General features: G+C 41.7%; 1 protein-coding gene across 4 annotated transcripts in view; it reads left to right on the top strand.

Moving 5' to 3' along the window:
- The window catches only part of scn5lab (sodium channel, voltage gated, type V-like, alpha b), an 80,193-nt gene extending 56,148 nt beyond the window's left edge, over positions 1 to 24,045 (top strand). For 3 of the 4 annotated variants that reach the window (XM_028969543.1, XM_028969544.1, XM_028969546.1), the window contains 11 exons: positions 1,486 to 1,896; positions 10,389 to 10,509; positions 14,080 to 14,234; positions 15,173 to 15,346; positions 17,442 to 17,564; positions 18,607 to 18,879; positions 19,495 to 19,548; positions 19,800 to 19,937; positions 20,098 to 20,202; positions 20,351 to 20,621; positions 22,655 to 24,045. In XM_028969543.1, coding sequence (XP_028825376.1) covers positions 1,486 to 1,896; positions 10,389 to 10,509; positions 14,080 to 14,234; positions 15,173 to 15,346; positions 17,442 to 17,564; positions 18,607 to 18,879; positions 19,495 to 19,548; positions 19,800 to 19,937; positions 20,098 to 20,202; positions 20,351 to 20,621; positions 22,655 to 23,895 — 3,066 coding nt within the window. In that variant the 3' untranslated portion in view covers positions 23,896 to 24,045. Of the gene's footprint in view, positions 1 to 1,485; positions 1,897 to 10,388; positions 10,510 to 14,079; positions 14,235 to 15,172; positions 15,347 to 16,952; positions 17,076 to 17,441; positions 17,565 to 18,606; positions 18,880 to 19,494; positions 19,549 to 19,799; positions 19,938 to 20,097; positions 20,203 to 20,350; positions 20,622 to 22,654 lie in introns of all 4 variants that reach the window. The other variant, XM_028969545.1, reaches the window with a different exon arrangement.
- The last annotated feature ends 1,823 nt before the right edge of the window (positions 24,046 to 25,868 follow it).

The raw sequence follows: 25,868 nt of genomic DNA, 5'->3' as shown, positions 1-25,868 counted from the left end.
CTGCAGATATATTGCAGATACGATCATGTCAATTGGTCCGTGGTCCGTGTTTAAAGGGAGTTCAGGCATCTGTATTTGGACAAGATTTAGCAGGGCACAAAACGGCGAAAGCCGATGCCTAATTACTTCTCGTCTCTGCCACCGCTAGCTGGGTGCCCTTTGTTCCACTTCTTCTCCTTCAAGTGATGTCAAGTCCATAATTTGAACTGAACAGTAGCACATTTTAAAGACAGTTCATGCTTCTTATGGAAAGTTCATAAATTTGTAGTGCATTACGTAATAGTCCAAAAAAACTCTTTCATACGATTTGTGCATTCAATAAACGTGGACTTAAATTGCAAAAATAAAACTTCCTCAAATATCAATAACATGCGAATTATGTGTACTTTTTTTTTATCAAAATATGACACTCAGAATAACGTTCTGATGCTGCAGTCTGGCTGCCCTGAGTCTCCCCCCTCAACCTGGTGGCACTTAATATGGCCGTAGGCCATGTCCTTCCACTTGGTGGCCTGGTCAAAGTGATAAGCTGGTACAAAAGGGCCAGACAATGAGTCTCAGTGTGAAGCCACACAGTCAGACAGGCCTTTTGTGAAGCGGGCAGTGCAGGTGATCGAAACAATGCGATGCCATGGCAACTGCTCCAGGCCATGGATATCCGATAGAGCACCTGCATTTATTTATTTTATTTATTTTTTTTGCGCAGGAAAGAAGAACTTCATTTGGACGCGGGCTCGCTTTCCCTTTCAGCTTTCCTGTTTAAATTTGCAAACGCAAATGGCTAATTATACTGCCCACTTACCACAGACAATGGTAACATTTAAAGCAAGTTTAAAGCAGTTGAGTCAAAAGATGAACTGATAAATTCATATAAAGCTGAAAATGGGGTGGTAGTAGCCTAGTGGGTAACACACTCGCCTATGAACCAGAAGACCCGGGTTCGAACCCCACTTACTACCATTTATGCATCTGATAAACGTAAAATTGATGTCAGGATTTTAAAGTGACACGCAGGGCCCGGTTTTCACAGTGTGACATCTTACGTCATAATGATTTAGAGTAATAAACAGATTTATAGTTATCTGATTGTTGGAGAAGAAGAACTTTAATGACATTTTTATGAACAGAGTTCTATTGGTATGATGACAGATCTTTGGTCTGGTTTAACAAAGCAACAAAAAAAAAGTTCATCTTCGGGATTTCAGTAATATTCAACTACAAAAAGTGGGAAATCAGAACTGAGACGATTTGTATGACTAGACGGTGATGCCTTTGTGTGGCCTTTATCCTACAGTGTGAAGATCAGAGGCCTGACATTTAATACCTGCTCCAGCATCCCTCGCACTTACTTGTGGCACCAATGTTTACCAACCAGAACCTCGGGAAAGACTCAGGAAACCACACTGCAATGGCTGTAAATGATGGTAGATTGCTGCCAGCTCAACTTGAACTGTAACATTTCATCTATTCTTCCTTCCTCTGTAGCTCCTCAACCTTTTCTTAGCCTTGCTGCTCAGCTCGTTCAGCTCAGACAACCTCGCGGCCCCTGACGATGATGGAGAAATGAACAACCTGCAGATCGCCATCGCCCGCATCCAGAGGGCCGCAGCCTGGACGCGCCACATCGTCCGCGACTGCTTCAACGGCGACTTCAAACGTCGGCGGCAGAAGGCCAAGGAGGCCAAGGCCATGCTGAAGCTGAAGAGACTCAGCCAGCAGGCTCACCACGCCGAGGGCAACGGCACCATGAGCATCATTGGACGGCAAGACGGCGAGAGCTACATGACCAACCCCAACCTCACCATCAGTGTGCCAATCGCACCCGGAGAGTCGGATGTGGAGTTTCCGGAGGAGGAGATCGAACTGAGCGAGAGCTCCGATGACGAGGCCAAAGCGGTGAGTGAGCGTTGCCCTGCCCGAAAAACCATCATGGACTTTTCCATCATTACATATTGGAATTAAGTATCTTCTGTAGTGAAACAGTTTTCCCCCCACACCGTCGTTGAGCAGAGGGTAGTCATGTGACCTTGTGACCATAAAATGAGACAAGATGCAGTGTCAGGGGTGTCCCAGTGTCCCTTCCAGAAACAACCAGGCTGGAATGCCAGGTTGGAGTTAAAGGTGATATTTTCATGGCAACTTTCTGTGGGTGTTAGATTTTAATGCCAACATGCCTTCATCAACGGGATCATTATCTAGTGCAGTTAGATTTATTGTGACATTGTACAAAATGCTTATATTGAATTCTTTTCCGATTATTTTTCATTTGAGATATGTTGCTGTGAGTATTTCTGACCAAGAAGATGTTTTTTGGACAATTCAAGCATTTCAGGTGAACTAGTGAATGTTGCATTAATAATACCAGCAAAATACTCTAATTCAGTTAATGTATTAACTATTAAATCAGTTAAAACACCTTCATTTCATTGTGGTATCGCAAAACATTGTACTGTCAGTGCTCCAGACTGTCACCGCTTTCTTCATGTTAACTATTCTGCCGCAAAGCATTCACACAATAATGAGCCGCTTTGGCCTGACTCCTGCTTCTGCGCGCCTCATAAAACGATAAAAATATCACTCAAACACCAGCATAAGCTCTGAAGATTGAAATGATTAAGATGCCAGTCCTGCGTGTCGCTGGGGAGCGGCCCGGCGGTGTCGTGTGAACCGGGTAGGCGGATCGCTCGAACAGACAAACACGCTAAGTGCTGTTTGTCTTCGAATCAGCTTTTACAGCCTGCCCAGTATGGATTAGAGGGCAGGAAAAGTACCGCAGAGACAAAAAACGGAAACAATGCGAGCCATGTTTTGTGTGGCGGACGTCTGTTGAATAAGTGGGCTGGACCGCCCTGGTCACTTCCTCTGCTGATGGCAGCGAGGCGAAGTGAATTCAGGCTCTCTGGTCTGTTTACATTACTCGGCTTTGTGAGACAACAGAGAGTGATTAAACCACTTCAGAAACCGGATCGCCTCTCTTTCTCGGCCCTGTTAGCATTACCTGGCTGGTGACAACACATTGAGACAAAAGACAACCAGAGAGAATAGCGGCAATATAATCTCCCTGGACCATGCAGCGGATGAAAAGCTGTAGGCCATTCATTATTAAAAGGCCTTACGTATGTACGTCATAAAATGTGTGTTAACATTACATCGCACGTGCAGATGGGGGAACCATCTGAAATTTGAAAATTCCGCAACAGTGTTGCTGCATATTTTGGACAAATGAAAGAACATGGGCATTGATGATTATATAAAGAGATATCACAAGATCTTGAATTAGGTGGATGGATTTGCATGATGGTTGGATGATTGGTGACCTTTGACCCTAAATCATTTCATAATTGATTTCAGGTGCACATGTTTGCCTTGTAGACCTCTTGCTAAATTCTTCTCAGTTAAGCATGAAGATTGTAGGTCACAGTAACCTTTGACAAAAAATATTCAAAGTTAATTTGTAACAAAATGCATCCTTCAGATGATGAGATAGTGTCAATACTTATGAAATATTAATGAATCATGTGACCAGTATGAAGCCAAATGACTCCAACAACAGACACAAAACTTTAGTGAATAATGCAATGCAAAAAATAATGCATTGGATCTGTTCATTAAGCCAGAGACACAATATTCACTGTTTATAATGACAAAAGGAGAATTAAATATGAGAAAATAGAGCAGGGGCTTTAAACTGGCCCATACAGGGAGTGCTGTGAGTGGAGATGATGCCCTCAAGTACGTCTTCTACTTATTCCTTTCTGTCTTTGAAGGGGTTTGTTTTTTTCTTTTTACTGGGTCCTTTTTGAGTACTTTATTCGTTCTGACCAGAGAGAATAATAAATGGCTATCAGATGGACTGGAGTTTTTGTTGCATGTGAACCCAAATGCCATGCACCTACATGCGGCTATTTTTCTATACTTTTTTTGGTTTTAATGGGTCTTTTCTTAACCCATCCTCAGTCAACACTCGGGGCCTCCGTGTTCCAGCAACCTTCCCACTTTTGCCGAATCTCACCGGGAAAAAACACTGTGTCTTTGTGCCGAACATATAACAATATGCTTTGAAAAACTAGAAACAGACACCCAAACACTCGAGAGAAACCGGCAGCATCTGCAGCTCAGAGAAAAGCCCCCGCAGCTCCGAGCTGGGCCGATTGCCGGTTACGGGAAGTCCTGGACGCCCCCAGACCGGGTCAGACTGGGAACCGTCTGTCTCGCATCCAGACTGGGGAGAGTATTCCCTCCTACGTGACCCCCGCTGCGACCTGGTTGTGTAACTGGGTGGGAGCTGCGCCGACCTGGTTTTCTTTCGTAATTGTCACATTGCCGAGGGAGATGGAGTACACGGCGTCTGAGACGTAGGCTCTGAATTGATCCACGTTCCCATCCTTATTTCTCAGGATGGGAAACGACATTTTATACTACAGATTGAGCTTGATATTCTTTATATACACTTGACTGTCATCCACATTCACATTTGAGAGTTCGGATTGTTTTTTTAAAGATGTAAAAATGAATTCTAAACATTCTAAATACAGAAAATCCTGTACATTGCTTTTTTACTGTAAGCAGTAAAACATTTTTATCTCATTTAATTGAAATCTGTCATGCCATGGCAGAATCTGAAGGGAGAGGCACAAACACTAAATGAAATGGAAAAAGGTGCAACAGACCAAACAGAAAATGCATGCAGCACACAGAAACAAAATTATTAATGCAGGACTCAGGGTGTGGGAGAGACTAAAATATAAAGGGTTCTAATCACTCCTACCTAACCGGTGGCAGAGTAGGACCAAGCACAGATGTGAATGGGTGGCACCTGGCAAACCCAGGACCACCTAGGCGTCACAAAATCAGTGTTTCCAAATCTTTTGTGTTGAATTGTTTAAATTGTTTTGTTGTATAATAAATGAATTTGCAGCCTAGCAGAAAATATAATTGGTATTTGAGATGAAGAGGGGAGGGGCCTTGATTTTTTACACCAAACACCTGGCATTGATTTGTATTTCCTTTCTTTCATCAACGGATACACTTGTTTTCCTCACTTTCCACCTTCTTTCTTTCATGGTCACCTCACTCCCCCCACAGACGCTCTTTTATCTTTTCCTGCACCTGTCCCCTCCTCCTTCCCCATGCTCGGTTCTTTCATCATTCTCTCTACCTGTGTCCTATCCTGCCGGATCCACCTGGGAGTGCCACGAAACAGCAAAAAAAAAAAAAAAAAAAAAAAAAAAAAAAAAAAAATATATATATATATATATATATATATATATATATATATATATATATATATATATATATATATAAGTGTGTGTGTGTGTGTGTGTGTGTGTGTGTGTGTGTGTGTGTATATATATGTATATATATGCTTTTATCCGTGTGCATTGCCAAAGGTGCACAGATTATGTCTAAAGTCACCAGTCACCGTCTCTGAAAAAAGATGTGTTAATTACGATGTCCGAAGCAGCACATTGCAGCTAATAAAATTATTTCTGTAAAGCGGTCAGCAGCACTGACCATGTAGCTGCCCGAGGCAGAAAATGTATTGCTTAATCAACTGGAAAGAATTTGTAGTCCTATTTGTACTACATCTGTGTTATGAGAGGGTTTTATTGCATTACCTCACATTATTCATATAGCAGATGCTTTTATCCAGAGTGACTGGCAGACAAGATGATTTAAAGGTGATGCCCTTAACCAAAGCAACTTACAACTGGTAGTTACAGTGATTGAACCTGCATTTTTGTGCTCATGAGGTTCATGTGTTTCCAAATCACAGATTAAGCCTAGTCCTAGAACTTCAATAAAGTTCTCTATTTAAAAACTTTTTTAGTCTAGGACTAGGCTTAATCCACTGAACCTATTTGTAACTGATGATGTGTAAAGGCTGATGGACGCAGGACAGTATACATTTACCATAGAAAAACAATTACTTCTAATCATCCCGTATGGCCCATTCAATCAGCCAAAAAGTCTCCTCACTTGCTACCCATGGCTGGCCCTGTATCAAATTCAAATCATGAAGGCTAATACTTCATCCGGATCACTGTGTTCCTTCAGGGAAAGGCACCTGGCATTGCTTCCCCAACAACCAAGGCTTTTTTGAGGTGGTCGAATGTGCTATCAGCTTCAACAATCTCTTAAAGGCTGTCCTAAACCTATACCTACATGCAATTTCTTCACTTGCTCTTTTCTGAAGCTGCATACACAATTTGAATCGATCAGCACATCTTATGCCACTTTCGTCACTCTGGAGAAAAGTGTGTGCTCAGTTAACGCAATGCAATGCAATTATCAATCAAATCCACAAGATCAGCTTGAGACGACATCTTGCAATCTACCGTGAAATTTCCATAATTTTCTGTTATAAAGCACATGCCTGACCAGAAACGAAATGATGAAAGCACAACAACAACATAAAGCACGAAGAGGTGGAGATGCTTGCAAGGCAAACCGCCAGACTGAGTTTGTAGCGGTTTCAGCGGGTGGCTGTGATCCCTCCACGACAGAGTCTACTGAAGCAGACAGCGTTATCCTTTTCACAACGTCTTAATGTCAAAGCGTGGCTGCTGGCCACAACGCCGCGGCACTTGCATCGCACCTGAACAAAAGACGTTGCGGATTTCAGAAAAGCAAAATTCAGGAGCGAGGGATTGGATTCATTGAACACAAATTCTTCATAATAGTAACCTCATCTTACTTTGCTTTCATGGAAATTGCAGTAGATGAGTGCGCTAAATGTATACGGCTGTAGATTTTTGATTCGGGGGGCGGAGTCTCGTGTTATGTTAATTAGCTCAATTTCATGCTGCCTGACGCTGTCAGGCCCCCATGGCTTTCAGGAGCCCACTGTCATTACGATGCATGTTCTGATATGTGGAGGACACACCCGCCAGCGGCCGATGACCGATAATAATGATTTTATGGATACCCACGATGCATTGCCATGTCCAGTCACTGTGTAGCGTATCACTTGTCAAGCAGCACGAAGATCTCGAAAGTCACCCGCAGCCTGAAAACGTGGCCGTGACTCACATGGAGGGATGGAGCCTCCTTCTGTCATGCTCTCACAGACATGACACAGGCATCCTAGTTTCCTTGCCGTGGGTGAAAGTGGAGGAAAAGGGAGGCATGAGCTTTTCCTTGTGTCCCCTTGCCAGGGAGGCCCTGGTGAAAACTCTCCGGCTGCTGTAGCAGAAGCCGTTCGTGGAAACCGGCGCTGTATGCTCAGAACAGAAAATTGTCATGCTCCCCCTCAACCCCAGCCAATTATTTCCCGGTGAAAGTGCATCGCTTTCAATAATTGTTTTTGAAGCCAAATGAGAACCGTTTCAATTATTGCTGTATGATTGGGATTATATTATCTGCGCAAACCTGGAAGCGTTACAAGCGCAGCCATTTCCGACTGTAGATTTACTTCAACAATGTTTTTCTAGAGCACAGTCTCCCCAACGCAAAGATCTTTCACTCCATGCCAATGTTCAACAGGGTGACATCGTCCGCTTAAACACACGTCTTTATCTCAAAAGAAAAGCCTGGAATGACATTTACATGATACACAGATATACAGTTATATTGTAATGACGAACAAACTGTTTGCTTATGAAAGGCTGCCACTGTGCAGAAATTAGGGGTACGTATCAGAAGGTATATTTACAATAAATCATGACAAATTGTTGTGTGATCCAACCAAGAAGATTTTGATCTACTGTGCCCCATGTGGCATATTACAAAAGTATTGTTTCGGGTGAATTTGCCTTTCGTATGTGACACTTTATTATGTTTTTTTTTTTTTCTGCCAGGACCTGTTTGCAATCTTCATGCTCATCATTGGTGATTACATAATGCTCCATTAATATCAATTGATAACATAACAAAAAACTACAACAGAGTGAATTAAATAGATGTATTCATAGTTGGGTTCCTAGTGAACCGGAATTGATCTCTTCATCGATGGTAACTTGAAAGCACGTTGTAAGTCGCTCTGGATAAGGGCGTCTGCCAAATGCCGTAAATGTAAATGTAAATGTAAAAAACCTCCATGTCAAACAAATATTGAGTTACCATAAGAATTTCTGAGTCAAAGAGACTTTGTTTTCAGAGTAAAAACAGCTTCTGTTCTCCTGTTGTTTTCTGAGCAGCAATACAATATTGTCGACACCCCCCCCCCCCCCCCCCCCGTCACCCCCCCCCCCCCCCCCAAAAAAAAAAGAAGATACAAATAAATAAATAAATAAATAAAGGGTGTCTTCTGTTTGGCAATGAGAAAACACAATGCTCACGTCCAGCTGTTGTCATGGTTCCCTTAATACTGTAGCACACTGTTAATGCACCATAATAACAAATGAACATTGAGATTTGTAATGATTCATACCAGTTGGGTATTTTTCTGCCATAATCTTTTTTTTTTTTTTTTTTTAGCTTCAGGCTAAATTTCCCTGAGGGAGTCGCTCAGTCGCCCTTCAAAACACAAAGCATAATGCTGACCAGCCATTTAGACAAATCCTGAGGAACGTTGCAAGCTCACTTAAGGGCCCAGAGACCAAAAATAATCTCACTAGCACACCAAATCATGACACTGTCACAGGCTGGCTGGACATCAGTATGACACCAGCAGTGTTTCCCTTGAAAGACCATCAAAGTTAAAGTTCCCAAATTTGACACCAAACCGTGCAAGAGGAAGCACAAATATAAATACTTCCTCCTCTTGTTAAGCATTCCACTGTATTGTGGGGTGACGTTATGCAATCAAGTTTGACGCCACACGTAGATAAAAAGCATTCTATAAAATATGCGGACATTAAGTTTGTCCCCTATGGAGTGCCATGGCTACCTGGAAACATTCCCACAATATTTTGACCTGAAATATTAGACGCCACTGTGATGGCTATAAATAACAGGATAGCTTTTGTGTGTGATTTGATTGGGTTACCGACAGCGGATAAGAAAAGCTGCTGCATGTTTATTGACATTTAAATGCATTATGTGTGCAGTCGGTTACCAACTTTGTCCCAAATCTGTATGAGCACATACACAAATACACTCCAGGGTGTTCTTATGTATAAATATTTTTACAATGTCAATGTTTTACCTTGTACCAGTACAACCCAAACAATGTGCATATATTCTCCTAATCAAGCAAACAAGTATAGCAGGCCAGACCGAGCTCAGATTTCAGCATTCCAAAGAATGCAGACTTGTCCCCGTGGGGGTGGTATTAATAGAACTTTGTGGTGGTCAACGGCCCCAGAATCTGCAACTCTGCCATGCATCAGGCAGGGATTCCACGCATGCTGCCCCTGCCGGTGGGCCAGGGCTAAAAAAAAAAAAAAATGGCTGAGTGGGATGCATGCAAAGTTGCCAAGTGTACACAGACACTAATGGGCCACCGGAATCCCGGCATAGAGACCAGGGCACCACAACAAAGGGACACACCGTGAACTTAAACCACACATTGTTCTGGGGGGAGGTGGTCTGGAATGACCGCTCCATGGCCCTACATGACCTACCGCTCCTCACCTCATTACTGTCATGCTTGAGATTCTGACTGTCACCAACCTTTGTTCGTGAGAAGCTCATTCTCTTCATTCTGCCCCGTGCTAGATCTTGGAGGAATAAAAACACACACATTCAAAGCCTCGGTTTGCAATTTGTAACAGCTTTGCTGCTGCAGTTTGGCAAGGCCCATTGAAAAATGATCCCCAAAGCCTCCAGTATGTGAGTGTGTAATGGGAGTAAAGGTTGTTCAGTGAAGGCCCTTGTTTACTGTTGGTGCAGGATGCCAAAATGTCCAGATAGGCAAGTGGACATCCCGGGCATTTGGAGGAACTTTAATGGAAGAGGAGATGCTTAGACAAGATCTCAGACCAACCGTTTGTTCTTACTGATACACAAAAAGAATAAAAGCCCTTGGGGAGACTTTGAGGAACTAAACCCACCCATAAAATATTCTATCATGATGCAACTTGGTCCAAGTATTAATCACTGCTTCTTGGTCTTCTAAAAATGTATTTAAAGCAAATGAGCACGTAATTAGCTGATGTTTTATTCAAGCTGACAGTAAATTAACAATACATGACTTTAATAATCGTGTTAATAATTCAAGAAATCGGTGCATGCGTTCACACCATATTTGTTTTTGGAGGGCTGAGCTCTTCTCCTTGACAAAGCATCATTGCCAGTCCAGATTCCCCTCACCTTCTGACGGGCAAATGCAAGTCATCACGGCCCTGTCACAAAAGATTCCCATCACCACCCAACTCTTCACCACGTCTGTTTTACGGTCGACTTTTAACCAGAAACTGCCTCATAGGTTCTTCAGAACTTCCAGCTGATAAAATGTGTGCTTGTGTTCCACCTTTGTTAACATTGAGTCTTTTTTCCTGTTCCAGAAGGATAATGTGAGCCTGTCAGAGGGCAGCACGGTTGACCTGAGGAAACCTGGGGAGGAAGAGGATGAGTATTCAGAGATGGCTGAAGAAGACATGGACCCTGAGAACTGTTTCCCTGATGGTGAGTGGAAACATCTTAATTGATAACAACTTACTTAATTGATGAACTTACATTACCAATACAAAGTTAGGACACACCTACTCTGTGGCAGCTATGGAGACTGATGGAGCCTTTTTATAGAGTCAAGTGCAAGGAACATGTTTTTTAGTATTTTTGTAGCAATAGAAAGTGAAGTATGTTTGATGACTCTGTTTTTTTTATGAGATGCTCATTAACATGAGTGAATGATAAGAAAGTGTTCAGCATAAACCTTCAGGACTGTTGGAAACTGTCCAGATTAAGCTGGTGGAGGGAAGACGAGAGTGTGAAATGCTGCCATCACAGCAAAAGCTCCCAACTTTTCTTCAAGTCTTGAACTTTTTGCCTTGTTTTTTGTTTATTACATAACCTCACGTGTGTTATTTCATAGTCCTGCGTCTTCACACCACAAATAAGTAGGTGTGTCCAAACGTTTGACTGGTAGTGTAAGTCAGGTTTTAATCACTCTGTTGGTCTACATGCGTGGCTTTCCGGACCTCCTCTCATTGTTTGCTTTCATAACTAACTGGATTTCATATAAAACATTAAACAATTAACTGACATTTTAAAGGGCAATGGGCCATTAAATTAAATGTCCTGTGTCAGCAAAGATTTGAAAAGGCCTGTCAGGGATGAAACGGGCCCTGTTAATTTGATAATGATTGACTCTCGGTATTTGCATTGTAGGACTAATTGACAACCCCACCCACTGTGCCATAACAGAGGCATCAAAACGTGTACATCCATCTGAACGGGGGTTAATACCAATCTTCGGACCCAGACATGATGTCCTAGAGATACAATGTTTGATGTTGAAAAGCTTTGTAGTATTCATGGAAAACTTTATTTTACAGGAAAATTGTCATTTTCATATTAAGCCATTAGTGTTGGCTGAATGTCACTCTGAAAGTGAGCATTCAAATCAAGGTAGAAGTTGGGGCAAATGACCCAAAATGTTTTGGCAAGATTTGCCATGTACGTATTTTGTTGAACAAAAAATTGAGCTGTTATTATAAATGTATTATGTTCATTTATCAGAAAAGAGAATGCTTATGAGTATTCTTTAATAGTTAAAAAAAGACAAGTACATTGAGAGAAAAGGCTAAAATAAAACAGGGAAAATTGTTTTATTTTCTCCACTTTGGTAGAGAGGAAAGGATGAGTGGAAGAAGGTTCATTTAATGTTTAATGGGGTTCGTTTAGTTGGTTTAGTTACGTTTGAAGATGGTTTTAAAATAGTGCATTACATCGCCAAACAATAAAACATATCACCAAGCCCTCTTACAAACGTAATGTATGTTTCCTTTTTAAACAGGGCATGGCTGGTGAAGCCTGACATGTTTTGCACATATTTAACACCATTAACAAATGCCTGCTTGCCTCCTTGTTTGATTTATTTTTAGGAATACATTCAGCAACGGGTCTTTTATTCAGCAGCTACTGCCTCATTCGTTTGTGGCAAAGCAGTGCTTAATTAAAATAATTCTAACACTTGCCGCTTTACTTAGTGAAAACACTGTTAATTGCTGGCTGGGTTTCTGGGAGTCCTTCTGCCCGGGTCGGGTCTAAAGCTATTATCTGCAGCCTCATCTGCGGCAGTAACATGGCAAACCCGATTAGTCCAACATGTGATACTGAGAGAGAAAGAGAAAGTCCATTAACGCAACTCTGTGTCTCCTGTGCGACCATGTGGCCTATGCCAGTGATGGACGCCTTAACGCAAGCTAGTTACCGTTAGCGTCCTTGGTACTGGGCCATAATGTCCAAAAAAAAACAAAAACAGGAGATCTCAACCATGTCGTCAGTGAGCTTTTCTTATGGAGAGAGGAAATAAGCCGAATGGAAATGGGCAATAATGGAATAAAAATGGATGTTTCAGATTTTTACACCTAAGTGCATTTTGTAGGACCAAACAAATGCATTAGCATGTTGCCTTGCCTTGACCCGTGTCAAATGCACTGCAGAGCTGGCATAGAACAAATAATTACAAAAAAAATCATAATGAAAAAGACTCAAATTAATTACAGCGTGCTTCGCTGTAAACATAAAAGGCTGCAATTACAAGTGCAACCGACCCATGTGTCAGAAGGAGAGGAATGTCTTCTGTTAGCATCCAAGCTAAGTGTGGCAGAGAAAAACAAATCACTGAAGGTTACGTGAGGCAAGGCTGTTAGGAGGTCGGGGCACTTTGCATGTTATGTAAATGCCAAATACATTAAATGCATTAAACAGAACAGATTGCGGGGCCCACACGATACTTAATTGTGATTCTAATTCTCATGGCCACCGACCGTCTTCGTTCCTCACGGAGGATCGTTCAGTGGCTGGCATGACAGAGGGCGTTCAAAACAAGAGGGTGCTAAAACATCCCTGGCTATTGAGGAAAGGCTCAGGCGTCCTTACAAATTGAGTTGAAAGTACCCTGTTACCATAATCCTATTATTAGGTTTACAGGCAATAAGTCAATTTGGCCGGCGCAGATATGGCCGTAATGGAGACAATTTTACGACTGTGAGCGGCTGAAATGCGATTTCATCTCAGAAGCCCATTGTTACAGGGCTGAGTTTTAAGGAGTTGCTGATGCTATTGAGTGGGCAAAGGGAACGGGTCAAATTATGTTGTACAAAGCACCACTGTATCCTCTACACTACGTCCTGATGAAAGTAACATACAATATCTCACATACACTGTACTGTATATTGTAAATGAATCTATGTGGTTGCCATGTTTCTGACCGAGCTACAGATACTGCTCTGCACCCTCCACAGTGGGTTTAACTACAAATTCCCAGGCTTGTACACTCAGCAGGACAGAAGTAAATTTTTTGCTGTCAATAAAAACATTGACTTACACACACTTTTCTCCCAAAACATATGTTTGCAGTAGTCAATATCGCCCTTTATAATTTTGTACAATACAATACAAGATTGGTTCGCGTCCTTGAGTCTTAACATCTGTCATATTTTTATCTTGGATCCAATTAATAGCAGTGCATGTTATATGCATGTGTGCTATACAAATAAGGATGGCAATGCTATTTGTGCATGCTAAGGAATCCAATAAATTCAAATTGAGTGGAAATGGTACAATCTGGCAACATCAGCTGACAAAATGCAATAGATTAATGTAAGTGAGGTTTATCATAAAATAGTCCTTATAGTTTTAAGTGGAGAGTTGAAAGCATAGTAACAATGTACCTCATTTATTAGTAAATTATCTAATAAAGAAACCTGATACACTCTGGAGTTTCTTTGTTCCTGATTTGCCACATGTAAGGGTGGTAGTATCCTAGTGGGTAGGACACTCGCCTGTGAACCAGAAGACCCAGGTTCAAATCCCACTTACTACCATTGTGTCCCTGAGCAAGAAACTTAACCCTAAGTTGCTCCAGGTGGACTGTTCCTGTAAATACTGATTGTAAGTCGCTCTGGATAAGGGCGTCTGATAAATGCTGTAAAATATAAATGTAAGTCTGTAGTGACTGATTGTTACCCTATTCTACACATGTGAACATCTGACAATAATACATTTTGCTTGTGTTCTCTGTGTCAGCATGCATTCGTCGCTTCCAATGCTGCGAAATCAACACGACGGAGGGCCTCGGCCAGATGTGGTGGCGACTGAGGAAGACCTGCTACCAGATAGTGGAGCACAACTGGTTCGAGTCCTTCATCATCTTCATGATCCTCCTAAGCAGTGGCGCACTGGTAAGCACACCTAACTGGGTCAGCAGCTAGGCTTTCCTGTCTGAACTGCTGAATCAGCACCTCCGCTTCCTCGCTGTCTTCACCATGATAGCATTACGGCTGCCAACAATGAAACCAGCCCGAGATCAGTCGTCAGTGGCAAGCTTCTCTCTGTGCCGGGGACACCGGACTGCCTGCTGGTGGCCTTGCATCCATCAACATGGCTCTCTGCAGGAGAGCCATCTCAAAAGGAGCTAAAGGCCCGTTTTTCAAGAGACATTAATCAGTGTCGGCGCACGCCGGGGGCAGACAGAGCTGCTGTGACAGAGCTACTCGACCCAAGGCTCCGCCGGTACCAAAAACCCTCACAGGAGTCCATGACAGACCTTTTTTGCACTGACAAACAAAGGTCACTGCCACTAGTTTGTCTGGTATGCTGCACGGCTGGCTCACTGTATCCATGGTGACATTTGGTGGCATTTACTAACACATCAGTTAAAAGCAGCACTCTTTGCAACATAAGGCTGAACCGGTTCACTGCAAACAAACAAGTAAACAAACAAAGCAGTGTATAATGCCAGTAAGAGTATGCATTTAGGGTTAAAGGTTATTAAACTCCATGCTGCAGGAGGGCTGGGATATATGCCCCCCAGAAAAACATCAATTCAACAGGATATTCTAAAATTGTAGTTGATTTACATGGTCGGTGTTAAATGACACTCGTACCTTGGTGGAATTTGTGCAAAAAAAACAAGTTTTAAGGCTACATCACCATGATATATAAAAGAAAGTTGAGAAATAAAGTCAGTGGTGTTGTTGCATAGCTTTATTATGGTTTACATTGTGTGATTGTAAAAAAGTACTTCCTTTTTCGTTTTTTCAATAAAGAACATGCAGAGTTATGGTAAGTTCAAGGATGACAAATTTTAATTTAGCTTCTCTTTGTTTCTTTTCACCAGGCATTTGAAGACATTTACATAGAGCAAAGGAAAATAGTCAAAATCGTGCTCGAGTACGCAGACAAGATTTTCACCTACATCTTCATCTTGGAAATGATTCTCAAGTGGATCGCCTACGGCTTTAAAAAGTACTTCACCAACTACTGGTGCTGGCTGGATTTTCTCATTGTTGATGTAAGTGTTGTGTGCTTTCATCTGTTGCATTTCATGAGGCATGTTCATGTTCATTAGCCACATGAATATTTTAAAGAAAGTTATACTGTAATTTTATTACAAACTCCTATTTAAGTTACAATAAACCGTGTACGTTAGCTACTGTGTAATTTAATGTAATAACATATATAGTAAAGACAGTAGTGATTTGCATAATTTAATTGCTTACATTTTTATGTATTTAGCCATTTTGCTTGTTTCTTGCTGTTGTCTTCTACACTCTTCCGTAGTGCCTACTGCATTATGTTGTTACCCTCTGAAATTATTTGGGCAGGAGACAAGCCAATTAGTTTGTCTTTCCTGAAAAGTGCGGAAATGTGCCGGACAGGCATGAGACAGCAGGGCAGACGTGAGCATTACCTCATCCTAGACCTTTTATTAACAATGATAATTCAAAAAATCACCTGCATTAAACAGCCCTGCTTTTAGTATTTTGTCAATAGCGTATGAATCCTTAATGGCACATCTAAGCCATTTCATTACACAGTAATGGCAGCCATTTAGGAAATGGAAACATACCGAGTAGAACTGAACTTTTGATTTCAAAACAATTTTTTTGCATCAATTATCAATTATCATTTGAGCTGCAACCTCCTCGGACGTGTAACATTTCCTCCTTGGTGTACTGTCCTAATGGACACTGAAGAGCAGGCATGGGCACTGAGTAAAACTTTTGAAAGCTCTCGATTAAAGGGTTTTAATGCCTCCTAGAATAGGATGCGCACAAGCATTCAAGTGCTCAAGTGCTTTTGGGACAAAGATAACAAGTGCTTTTCTACCCTCCTTTATCACCCCCATAGATGTTCATAAATTATTACCAATGCCATTAAGGTTTGTTTGAGTTGTTATCTCACCTTGAGGTACACCCGTGCCCAGTTATCAGTGCACCTCATTAAGGTAATGCTGTGAAAATGTTTACATACGTAAAGAAAATCAATCACTTTAAATACATTTTAGCGTGCATTTTGTAGCATTTGATTTGCCATACTATCTGTAACGGCAACATATAAGGCAAATTTTAAGTGAAAGACCTGGCAGAATTTCTTTAATTTACACCACGCAGTGCAACCCATTTTCAAGGCATTTACATTTTTACAGTCAGCTTGGCATTCACGGATTAAGAATTTTTCCTTGACTCAAAGCGTTTTTGAATGGAGAAACTTCTTTTTCTTTTTTAGTCTAGGACTAGGCATAATAATCCATGAATAATCCATGGAAACTGACCTATAATGTTTGTAATATATAAGGAACAGTAAAAAAAATTATAATTTAACATGTACTTGTAGCTCTAAATCTGAGACCTTTTAACTGGTGCTAAGTACCACGCATAGCACTAAGCACGAAGCTTGTTGGCTAGTGAAGTCAAAGAAATCCTCAGGATTTACAAAAATAGGTATTTGTTATGACGTTATGAAATTTGATGAAATTAAAGAGACAAATGTATATATTTAAAAAACAAAGAATATGTTTCTTTTGCGACACGTAAAGAGCAGACTTAGGGGAATGGATTTGTTAGTGAAAATAATTTAGCGATGACTGAAAGAAAACTATAATTTGCTTCACACAGATATCTGTTGTTGGTCTCTTGGCGAGTGCGGTCAATTATGAGCAAATTGGCACCATGCGGGTCCTAAGGACACTCCGGGCACTCCGGCCCCTCCGGGCGGTGTCCCGTTTTGCTGGCATGAGGGTAAGACCAAATCCGAAAGGTTCCAGTCCTGGTCATAATCCTTCATGTCACTACTTTCCAACTCCTCTCTGCAGGCCTGAGGCATCCTGACAAGCCATTATGGTGTTACTAACGAAATAATAATTTACTCATTTGACAGGAAACAGAAAGACATTCTGTGGGGTCAACACATCATTTGGAAGTGACTGATGAACTAACAGACGTTTATCTACAGCTAACAGCAGCACGGGCCAAGCCGGTGACCTGACATTTTTAGTCCCGTCCCCTCAGGAAATGAAGTGGCCCCTCTCCTGACAGGTTGTGGAAGCTCCCTAATGTGTGCATTTCTATTTTCTGTCCCCCTCTCCGTTGTCTGTCTCCCTGTAGGTGTCTATAATAAGCCTCATAGCCAACACGCTCGGCTACTCCGACTTTGCTGCCATCAAATCACTTAGGACCCTCAGGGCTCTCAGGCCACTAAGAGCACTGTCCAGATTTGAAGGCATGAGGGTGAGTTCCTCTCTTCAGTTTTGTATTATTTTTAAGTAATATATTAAATGAATCACATTGCTTAATTACTAATTTGTACCACAAACATAACCCCCCATCCAAAGTTTCAAACCAACTGGAGCTCATTGTATCACGATGTACAGTCATGCTTTAATCCACATCAGGATGTGACCCGGAGCACATGGCAATATTTAAAATATGGACCATTGAGGCTGGCAGTCTTACACTCTGACAGAGGCAGAACAATGTGCTTTGCAGTGTTATTATGCAGTATTGTGATTTTCTCTTCCATCAGTATTACCAGTGAATTCTGGCACTAAAATTAATTCAGAATCTTTGTGCTTTTCTTTGCATGATCGCCGTCAAGACAGTATTACACCAAGTATTACGGCTATATTTCTTAATCTGTGCAATTATGAATAAAAAAAAAAAACAGTAATAATCATGACTATGTAATAAGGGTCTGTTTGTCATTTGTAATCTGTAAACCATATGGGCAGCGAGCACCGGAATGAGTCCGGCCTCCCATGTGTTGGATTCGCATGCTCCGTAAAAAATTGAAGCTGAGGTGCGCAGACTTCGCCTTGGCGGTTGTAAATCTGGCAAATGTGATTATGCGTCACGCCGCTTAGCGACGGCCGTTTCTGCCTGCCGGCCGCGCTTGTGGGGAAAGTGCTGCGTCATTCACTGAGGAGTGAAGGTGTGGCAGATTCGCGGTGCAGCGCCGGCTACTTTAGACTGATGGTCTCAATTGCGGCCTCCTGCACCCGTTACGAATCAGGCGACACACACACGACCTGTCTCAGCATCTCTCAGGCCCCTGGGGCTTTAAGTCTTTTAAGTTAAATTTGGACAGAAAAAGTACGTTAATGAAATGTGATAATGAGGAAGGCCGAAACTCATGCACTTTTGCCAGATTTACCAACTGACGGCTGTGATTCCTGGAATTGCTGTCATTGTCTGTAATGGCACCTCATAGCCACCACCTTTTTAGTCAACAAAGATACCTGATAACATTTTTGTCTTTATCAATGGGGACCAGGTCGTGGTGAACGCCCTAATCGGGGCCATCCCGTCCATCATGAACGTGCTGCTGGTGTGCCTCATCTTCTGGCTCATCTTCAGCATCATGGGGGTCAACCTGTTCGCCGGGAAGTACGGCCGCTGCGTCAACCGCACGGGGTTCATCCACGACGCCCGTCTGGTCAACAACAAATCCGAGTGCCTGGAAAAGAACCACACACAGTTTTACTGGGCCAAAGTCAAAGTTAACTTTGACAACGTGGGTGCCGGCTACCTAGCACTGCTTCAAGTGGTGAGTGCGCCGCCGGCCTCCCACTCTTTTTCCACTTGAAACTTTCTTTTTTCCCTATTTCTTCTCTATCACTGCCCACCTTTGCCTACCTAAGAACCCCCCGAATCAATCAACAAGTCAGCGGAAGTTTTATTTTTAGAAGTCACCGGGGCCATTATACTGAATTTTGTACTCAGCGAGAGTGCACACACTTCATTCTTCACTTTAACTTAGTTGGTGCAGTCTCCTAGCAACAAGTCACTTAGCTCCTTTCCATCACCTTCTTCTGACTTCACTCAATACAAACCTTCCATTTGCATCTAGATATAGTCAGCCCTCAGCCATTCACAAAAGGCTGCAATTATGGGTAACTAAGGCAAAAAGCCTGACCGTAGTGAGTCCTCGCTGATGAGCCACCACTTGTTTTGAAGTAGGACTCCCCGATTTCATTCATTTTTTCCCTTCTTCTGCTATAAAAATGCTTTTGCAGAAAGAAACCCACATTTGTCTAAACCCCCTGCCATTCATATAAAGGAAAATATTTCTTGTTGAACACCCCTTCAGCTGTTAATGGATGAAACGAGTTGTTGGACAATCACAAACCAATGTTGGTTGTTTTTCATATTCCTATTCAAGGCCACGTTCAAGGGATGGATGGAGATCATGTACGCTGCGGTAGATTCACGCTCTGTAAGTAAATTACTGTAAAAAAAGTGTGCACACCCTTGCAAAAATGCCAGATTTATGTAATGTAAAATGTAATTATTTTGTAAATAAGGGGGGGGGGGGGGGGGGTAGGAATGTAAAATAACATGGTTGCATAAGTGTGAAGTGTGCTTTCAGTTCCCTTAAACACTCTGTTGATAAGGTTAATTTTGTTTCTGAAGCAACATAAAAATGACCTTTGTTTTATTTATTTATTGTACTTTGCACTGACGTAGGTGGAGGAGCAGCCCATTAAAGAGATAAACTTGTACATGTACCTCTACTTCGTCATCTTCATCATCTTCGGGTCCTTCTTCACACTGAATCTCTTCATCGGTGTAATCATTGACAACTTTAGTCAACAGAAGCGAAAGATAAGTACCTAAATTAGCACCACAATATTTTGGGACTGTTAGAGTTGCAATTTTATCATAAATAAATCACCATATTGTTTTAGAAAATGATGAATAATTCATCACAGCGGTGTGATATTTCACTGATGGCCCAAAAATAACAGTAAGGTTATGCCTTTACTTAGGTGGACAGGATATCTTTATGACAGAAGAACAAAAGAAATACTATAATGCCATGAAGAAGCTTGGATCCAAAAAGCCGCAGAAACCCATTCCACGGCCAGTGGTGAGATGTCCCATTCAGCATACAATATTTAATTAGAATTCTCCAAGCTTCCAAGCAGAAGCCACTTGCAAATATGGATCCTGTTGATGCAGTACTTTAATAAATAAAAAAAACAATGCTAATAACGAATGCACTTTTTGACCCCTAGAACCCAGTGCAAGGATTCTTCTTTGACTTGGTCTCCAAGCAAGCCTTCGACATCATGATCATGGTGCTGATCCTTCTCAACATGGTAACCATGATGGTGGAGACGGACGAGCAGCCGCGCCAAACGGAGTTCATCCTCTACAACATCAACTTAGCTTTCATAATAGTATTCACCACAGAGTGCATGATCAAGCTCATTGCCCTCCGCTGCTACTTCTTCACCATTGGCTGGAACATCTTTGATTTTGTGGTGGTCATTCTCTCTATTGTGGGTGAGTCTTGTGTGTGACTGGATTGGGCAAAGAGTCCATTCCGTGTTGCCTATTTAGTTCATCTCCATGCAAAAGGGAGAGTAAAATAGACAGAGGGCACTCTGGGGTTTTAAATGTATTGACCCAGTTGACAGATACAGTGGGTACGGAAAGTATTCAGACCCCCTTAAATATTTCACTCTTTGTTAAATTGCATCCATTTGCTATAATCAATTAATCATTAAGTTCACACACAGCATCACATATTGTCAGAAAAACACAGAATTGTTGACATTTTTGCTGATTTATTAAAGAAAAACTGAAATATAACATGGTCCTAAGTATTCAGACCCTTTGCTCAGTATTTAGCAGAAACACCCTTTTGATCTAATACTGCCATTAGTCTTTTTGGGAAAGATGCAACACGTTTTTCACTCCTGGATTTGGGGATCATCTACCATTCCTGCTTGCAGAGTTCTGGCAGGTTGGATGGTAAATGTTGGTGGACAGCCATTTTTAGGTCTCTCCAGAGAAGCTCAATCGTGTTTATGTCAGTGCTCTTGCTGGGCCATTCAAGAACAGTCACAGAGTTGTTGTGAAGCCACTCCTTCATTATTTTAGCTGTGCTTAGGGTCATTCTCCTGTTGGAAGGTAAACTTTCGGCCCAACAATATGGCAAATGGTTGCAATACAACAAAGAGTGGAATATTTAAGGGGGTCTGAATACTTTCCGTACCCACTGTACATGCTTGTTAAACCATAATAATTTCAAAACCTTTCCCACCTATAACATGTACAATTTAACATGCATTACAAATAGTTTTGCCATAGAGTTAGATCCATATACCCGTGGTTTGATGTACCAAGGACTGTGTCCCTATTGAGGAAGGCTTTGCAGCAGTTTGGGCCAAATATGTGCATTATGGCCCTGATCAGGTTCTGCGGCAGGACAATGGGTCACCATAAAGATGGAGTACCCGTCCCTGGTCAAGGATGCCTCTTTTAAGGTGAAGGTAATTGCAGCAATCAGGCTTGTCAGCTGGGGTGATTGGCCCGTGATTGAGGTTTTGAATCAGCTGGAAAAAATGTTCAAGCCTGACCTGGAGGTTTGAAGAATAGTTCTGAAAAGTCTGATGTATGGTTCTGATGATTCTTGGAGAATGATCCCAAACCCCCTGCCCTAGAACAAGACTTTTCTGAATAATGATCCCTGCCCCTAGCTATTGCATCGAGCTACACAAACAATAGACCAGATGGAAAGCTTCTGAGATTCAACACTACATTTTAATACCATCATCTAGATGGTCTTTGAGAGCAAATTAGTAATTCTGTGATTTACAGAATTACTAATTTGCAGCCATATTAAAAGGTATAGAGAGTAACAAGAATTGGTCTAGAAGGTCTTAAACATTCACAGCATTTGGCAGACACTCTCAAACAATCCAGAGCAACTTAGCACAATAAGTGCTTTAAGATTGCTTTCATTGCAATCCCTCAATAAAGTTTAATAAATCTGAACCATTTTTTTAAAAACATACGTGAGTGACTCAGATGCTCAAAAATGTAGTTGAAGTTCATTCTTTGAGTCTTGAGAGATGTTGGTACCACCAGTATTTTGAATCTGATGCAGGCAGCTACAGGAAGCCAGTGAAGGGAATGTGGTATTGGAGTGGTGTGGGTGAATTTTGAATTTTGGTTGAAAACAAGTCGTGTTGCAGTGTTCTGGATCAGCTGGAGAGGTCGAGTAGTGCTAAGATGTAGGCCAGCCAGAAGTAAGATGATCAGAGATTGGACAAGTATGTGAGAACCTGTGTTGATGTTGTAGAGAAGGAATTGACACAAGCGAGAAAGATTAGCAATGTGAGACGCATTGTAAAGGGAAATTTTCATACTTACCCTGAGGTTGCATGCAGTGATATTATAATGAGTCTTGGCAAGTGATGGTAATATCAGCAGGATTGCTGATCCAAGACATGCACACAATAGATAAAATAGGATAGCATACACTTCATCGTGACTTTCTAACTTGGTTTTGTTCTTCACTCACCTTGCAGGTATTGTGCTGGCTGACATAATTGAGAAATACTTTGTTTCACCGACTCTTTTCCGAGTAATCAGACTGGCTAGAATTGGACGGATCCTGCGACTGATCCGAGGAGCTAAAGGGATAAGGACCTTACTATTTGCCTTAATGATGTCTTTGCCAGCATTGTTCAATATTGGCCTCCTGCTCTTCCTGGTGATGTTCATCTATGCCATTTTTGGCATGGCCAACTTTGCTTATGTGAAAAAGCAGGCTGGCATCGACGACATGTTCAACTTTGAGACGTTTGGGAACAGCATGATCTGTCTATTCCAGATCACAACTTCGGCCGGCTGGGATAATCTCCTGAGCCCCATGCTCAACAACCCACCACAGGAGTGTGACCCCAGTTTTTCGCACGCTGGCACAAATGTTAAGGGCAACTGTGGCAACCCCCCGATGGCAATCACCTTTTTCGTCTCGTACATCATCATCTCCTTCCTCATCGTGGTCAACATGTACATAGCCATCATCCTGGAGAACTTCAGTGTGGCCACCGAGGAGAGCACTGAGCCACTGAGTGAGGACGACTTTGAGATGTTCTACGAGGTCTGGGAGAAGTTTGACGCCGAGGCCACGCAGTTCATAGAGTACTCAAAGCTCTCAGATTTTGCGGACACACTGTCTGAGCCATTGCGCATTTCCAAGCCCAACAAGATCAAACTCATCTCCATGGACCTGCCCATGGTGAGTGGGGATAAGATCCACTGTCTGGACATCCTGTTTGCTTTCACCAAACGTGTGCTAGGTGAGTCGGGTGAGATGGACACTCTCAAGCAACAGATGGAGGAGAAGTTCATGATATCGAATCCGTCCAAGATCTCGTACGAGCCCATCACCACCACTCTCCGACGCAAGCAGGAAGAGGTGTCGGCCATGATCATCCAAAGATCCTACAGGAGGCACCTTGTGCGGCGCCAGCTGAGGCAGGCATGTTACCTCTACCGACAGATCCACTCCATCGAGGGGGCAGTAAAGGATGATGATGAGCCCCCAGAGAAGGAGGGGCTCATTGCCTCAATGATGAAAGAGAACTATGGACCTGAGGCAGAGCTTATGGAGACACTGTCCTCAACGTCTTCGCCACCATCTTATGACAGTGTGACTAGAGCTACTGGGGAGCTTTATCAAGCTCTAATCCCTGAAGCCAGGAACAGTGACCTGGGCGAACATTACCCCAGTTCCGACAGAGACCGTGAGACGTTTCTGTAACGTTGGACACCTCATGAGTTCTCATATTTATTATTATTATTATTATTATATATTTTTGTTTTGTTTACCGAATGTAACATAGCTCAAAAGACACAAGCTCAGTTTTGGTTGTGACCCAAAATCACAGGGTTCTTATACTCCTATGGTTTAATGAACCTTTTTTTTTTTTTTTGAGGGAGAGGGTACACATAGGTGACCTATGAACCCTGCTGAACTTTGCTCCTAGGTTTATATGCATGAAGGACCGCTGCAGGGTTATTGCAATTATATCAAAACATATAAGGCGTTTATTAGAATGAAAGAGTTTTATCAATATTTACAAACTATGCCTGAGCAAGTTTGTTAAAGGTCTTACTTATGTAGGTGTGATTCCTTCAAATGACAACTTTCAAATTGCATTAAAAAAAGGGGGGATACCTGATACAGTAGTATGTTGATGTTAAATCTTTCATAGGATTCTCACAGCTCAAGCTGTTTTTAATATTTTATAACGATTTGGACAACTGTCTCTGCTGGACTGCAGTTAATCAGGAAAACAAGCTATAACACGGACCGAAAGGCCATTTTGCTGTTTTGTATTGGTATAGAAACATAATTTGTGTATACTGTAAGATCAACAGCCTGGTCTGCATCAAACACAACAGTCGCTAGGATCGGTAAAACGACAATCAAGCTGTTTCAGCGATCGTCTCTCCACTCAAAATGCCACCTTTCTTCGATCAAGCATGGGTTTCAGGCGGTGTTACACTTTTACGCGATTTCACATATTTGTTACACATGTTTTGACTGCACCCAACAACCGATGTAACACCAGAGGGAGAAAAAACTTACACTTTTTTTGTGGTTTATTTGTTTTCAAAGTTGAATATAATTCTTCATGTTTTTGCACACTGAGTTCAGCAATAATTTGCTACTTTAGGTTACGAATTTTGAAGAGAAAAGTGTCAAAAGTTTCTACTGTATTTGCCTCGTCTCTATGGAGAACCTCTTGCTGTCACTATGGCTTACTACACTTTAAGTGGTAATAGCACATCTGTTTTTATATCTTAGAGTCAAATTTAAGGATATGATCCACTTGGATGCATCTTTCAGGTCAGGATTGCAGGTTTGCTGAAGGGCTGTTTTCTGTAGCAATAGATCCAATGTGTGCCTGGTAGACTTCTATCCTCTGTATTCACTTCTGTTTATACTCAACAACAAATTGCAGCTTCCTTACCACCAAGAATCGTCCAAGCAAATGTCACAATGTTTTCTCCTTTACATTTTAAAATTGTAACCGTCATTATCACCTTAAAATGACCTCAATATAAATCTATTAAAGAAAGATAAATATATGATGATTGAGAATCCACTCAATAAAATGGATACATGGTTGCTGCACTCAGACCCTCCCGCTTTAAAAGGAATCCTACGGTCGCCTCCCGCCCTGTGCGCTACTATCAGGGCTTTATTAAACTTAGCAACAGAATATTCACAGACTTCCAACCACTCTGCTGAGAGGTCAAGGAAGCCAACCCATGCAGGCCTAACTGTAAATAAGCATCAAATGTCTGTTTCATATGGCAAGTTTGGGCATTAATTCCAAAGACAAAAACAAAACAACAGCCAAAAAAGGGCCTTGAAATTTTGAGAATATCCAAAGGGTCCGATTTTGAACAGAGCACTATAGTATTTGTCAGAAACAATTACATAAATTTGCCCAAGAAGCCTTGTTCGAGATGAAATAATTGCAGTAGATTTTTGAAATACATAATGGCTTTGGATAATATAGTTGAATGAAGGAAAAAAAAAAAGTCATGACATAATTTATTAAATATATTTAAGCGTTAATATTTGTCTAGTTTTAAGTAGTGTTTTGGTGCCCTGCTCCTGTAATTATGTAAATTATATTTTATTATTGCTTCAGTATCATAATTATTGCTGCAAACCATTTAAAATGTAAAGCTATTGTTTAGGGATAAGGACTCATTTTT

Source organism: Denticeps clupeoides, chromosome 2 (genome assembly GCF_900700375.1).
Source record: "Denticeps clupeoides chromosome 2, fDenClu1.1, whole genome shotgun sequence".
NCBI classification, from domain to species: domain Eukaryota; kingdom Metazoa; phylum Chordata; class Actinopteri; order Clupeiformes; family Denticipitidae; genus Denticeps; species Denticeps clupeoides.
This window is presented reverse-complemented; position numbering and strand designations above follow the sequence as displayed.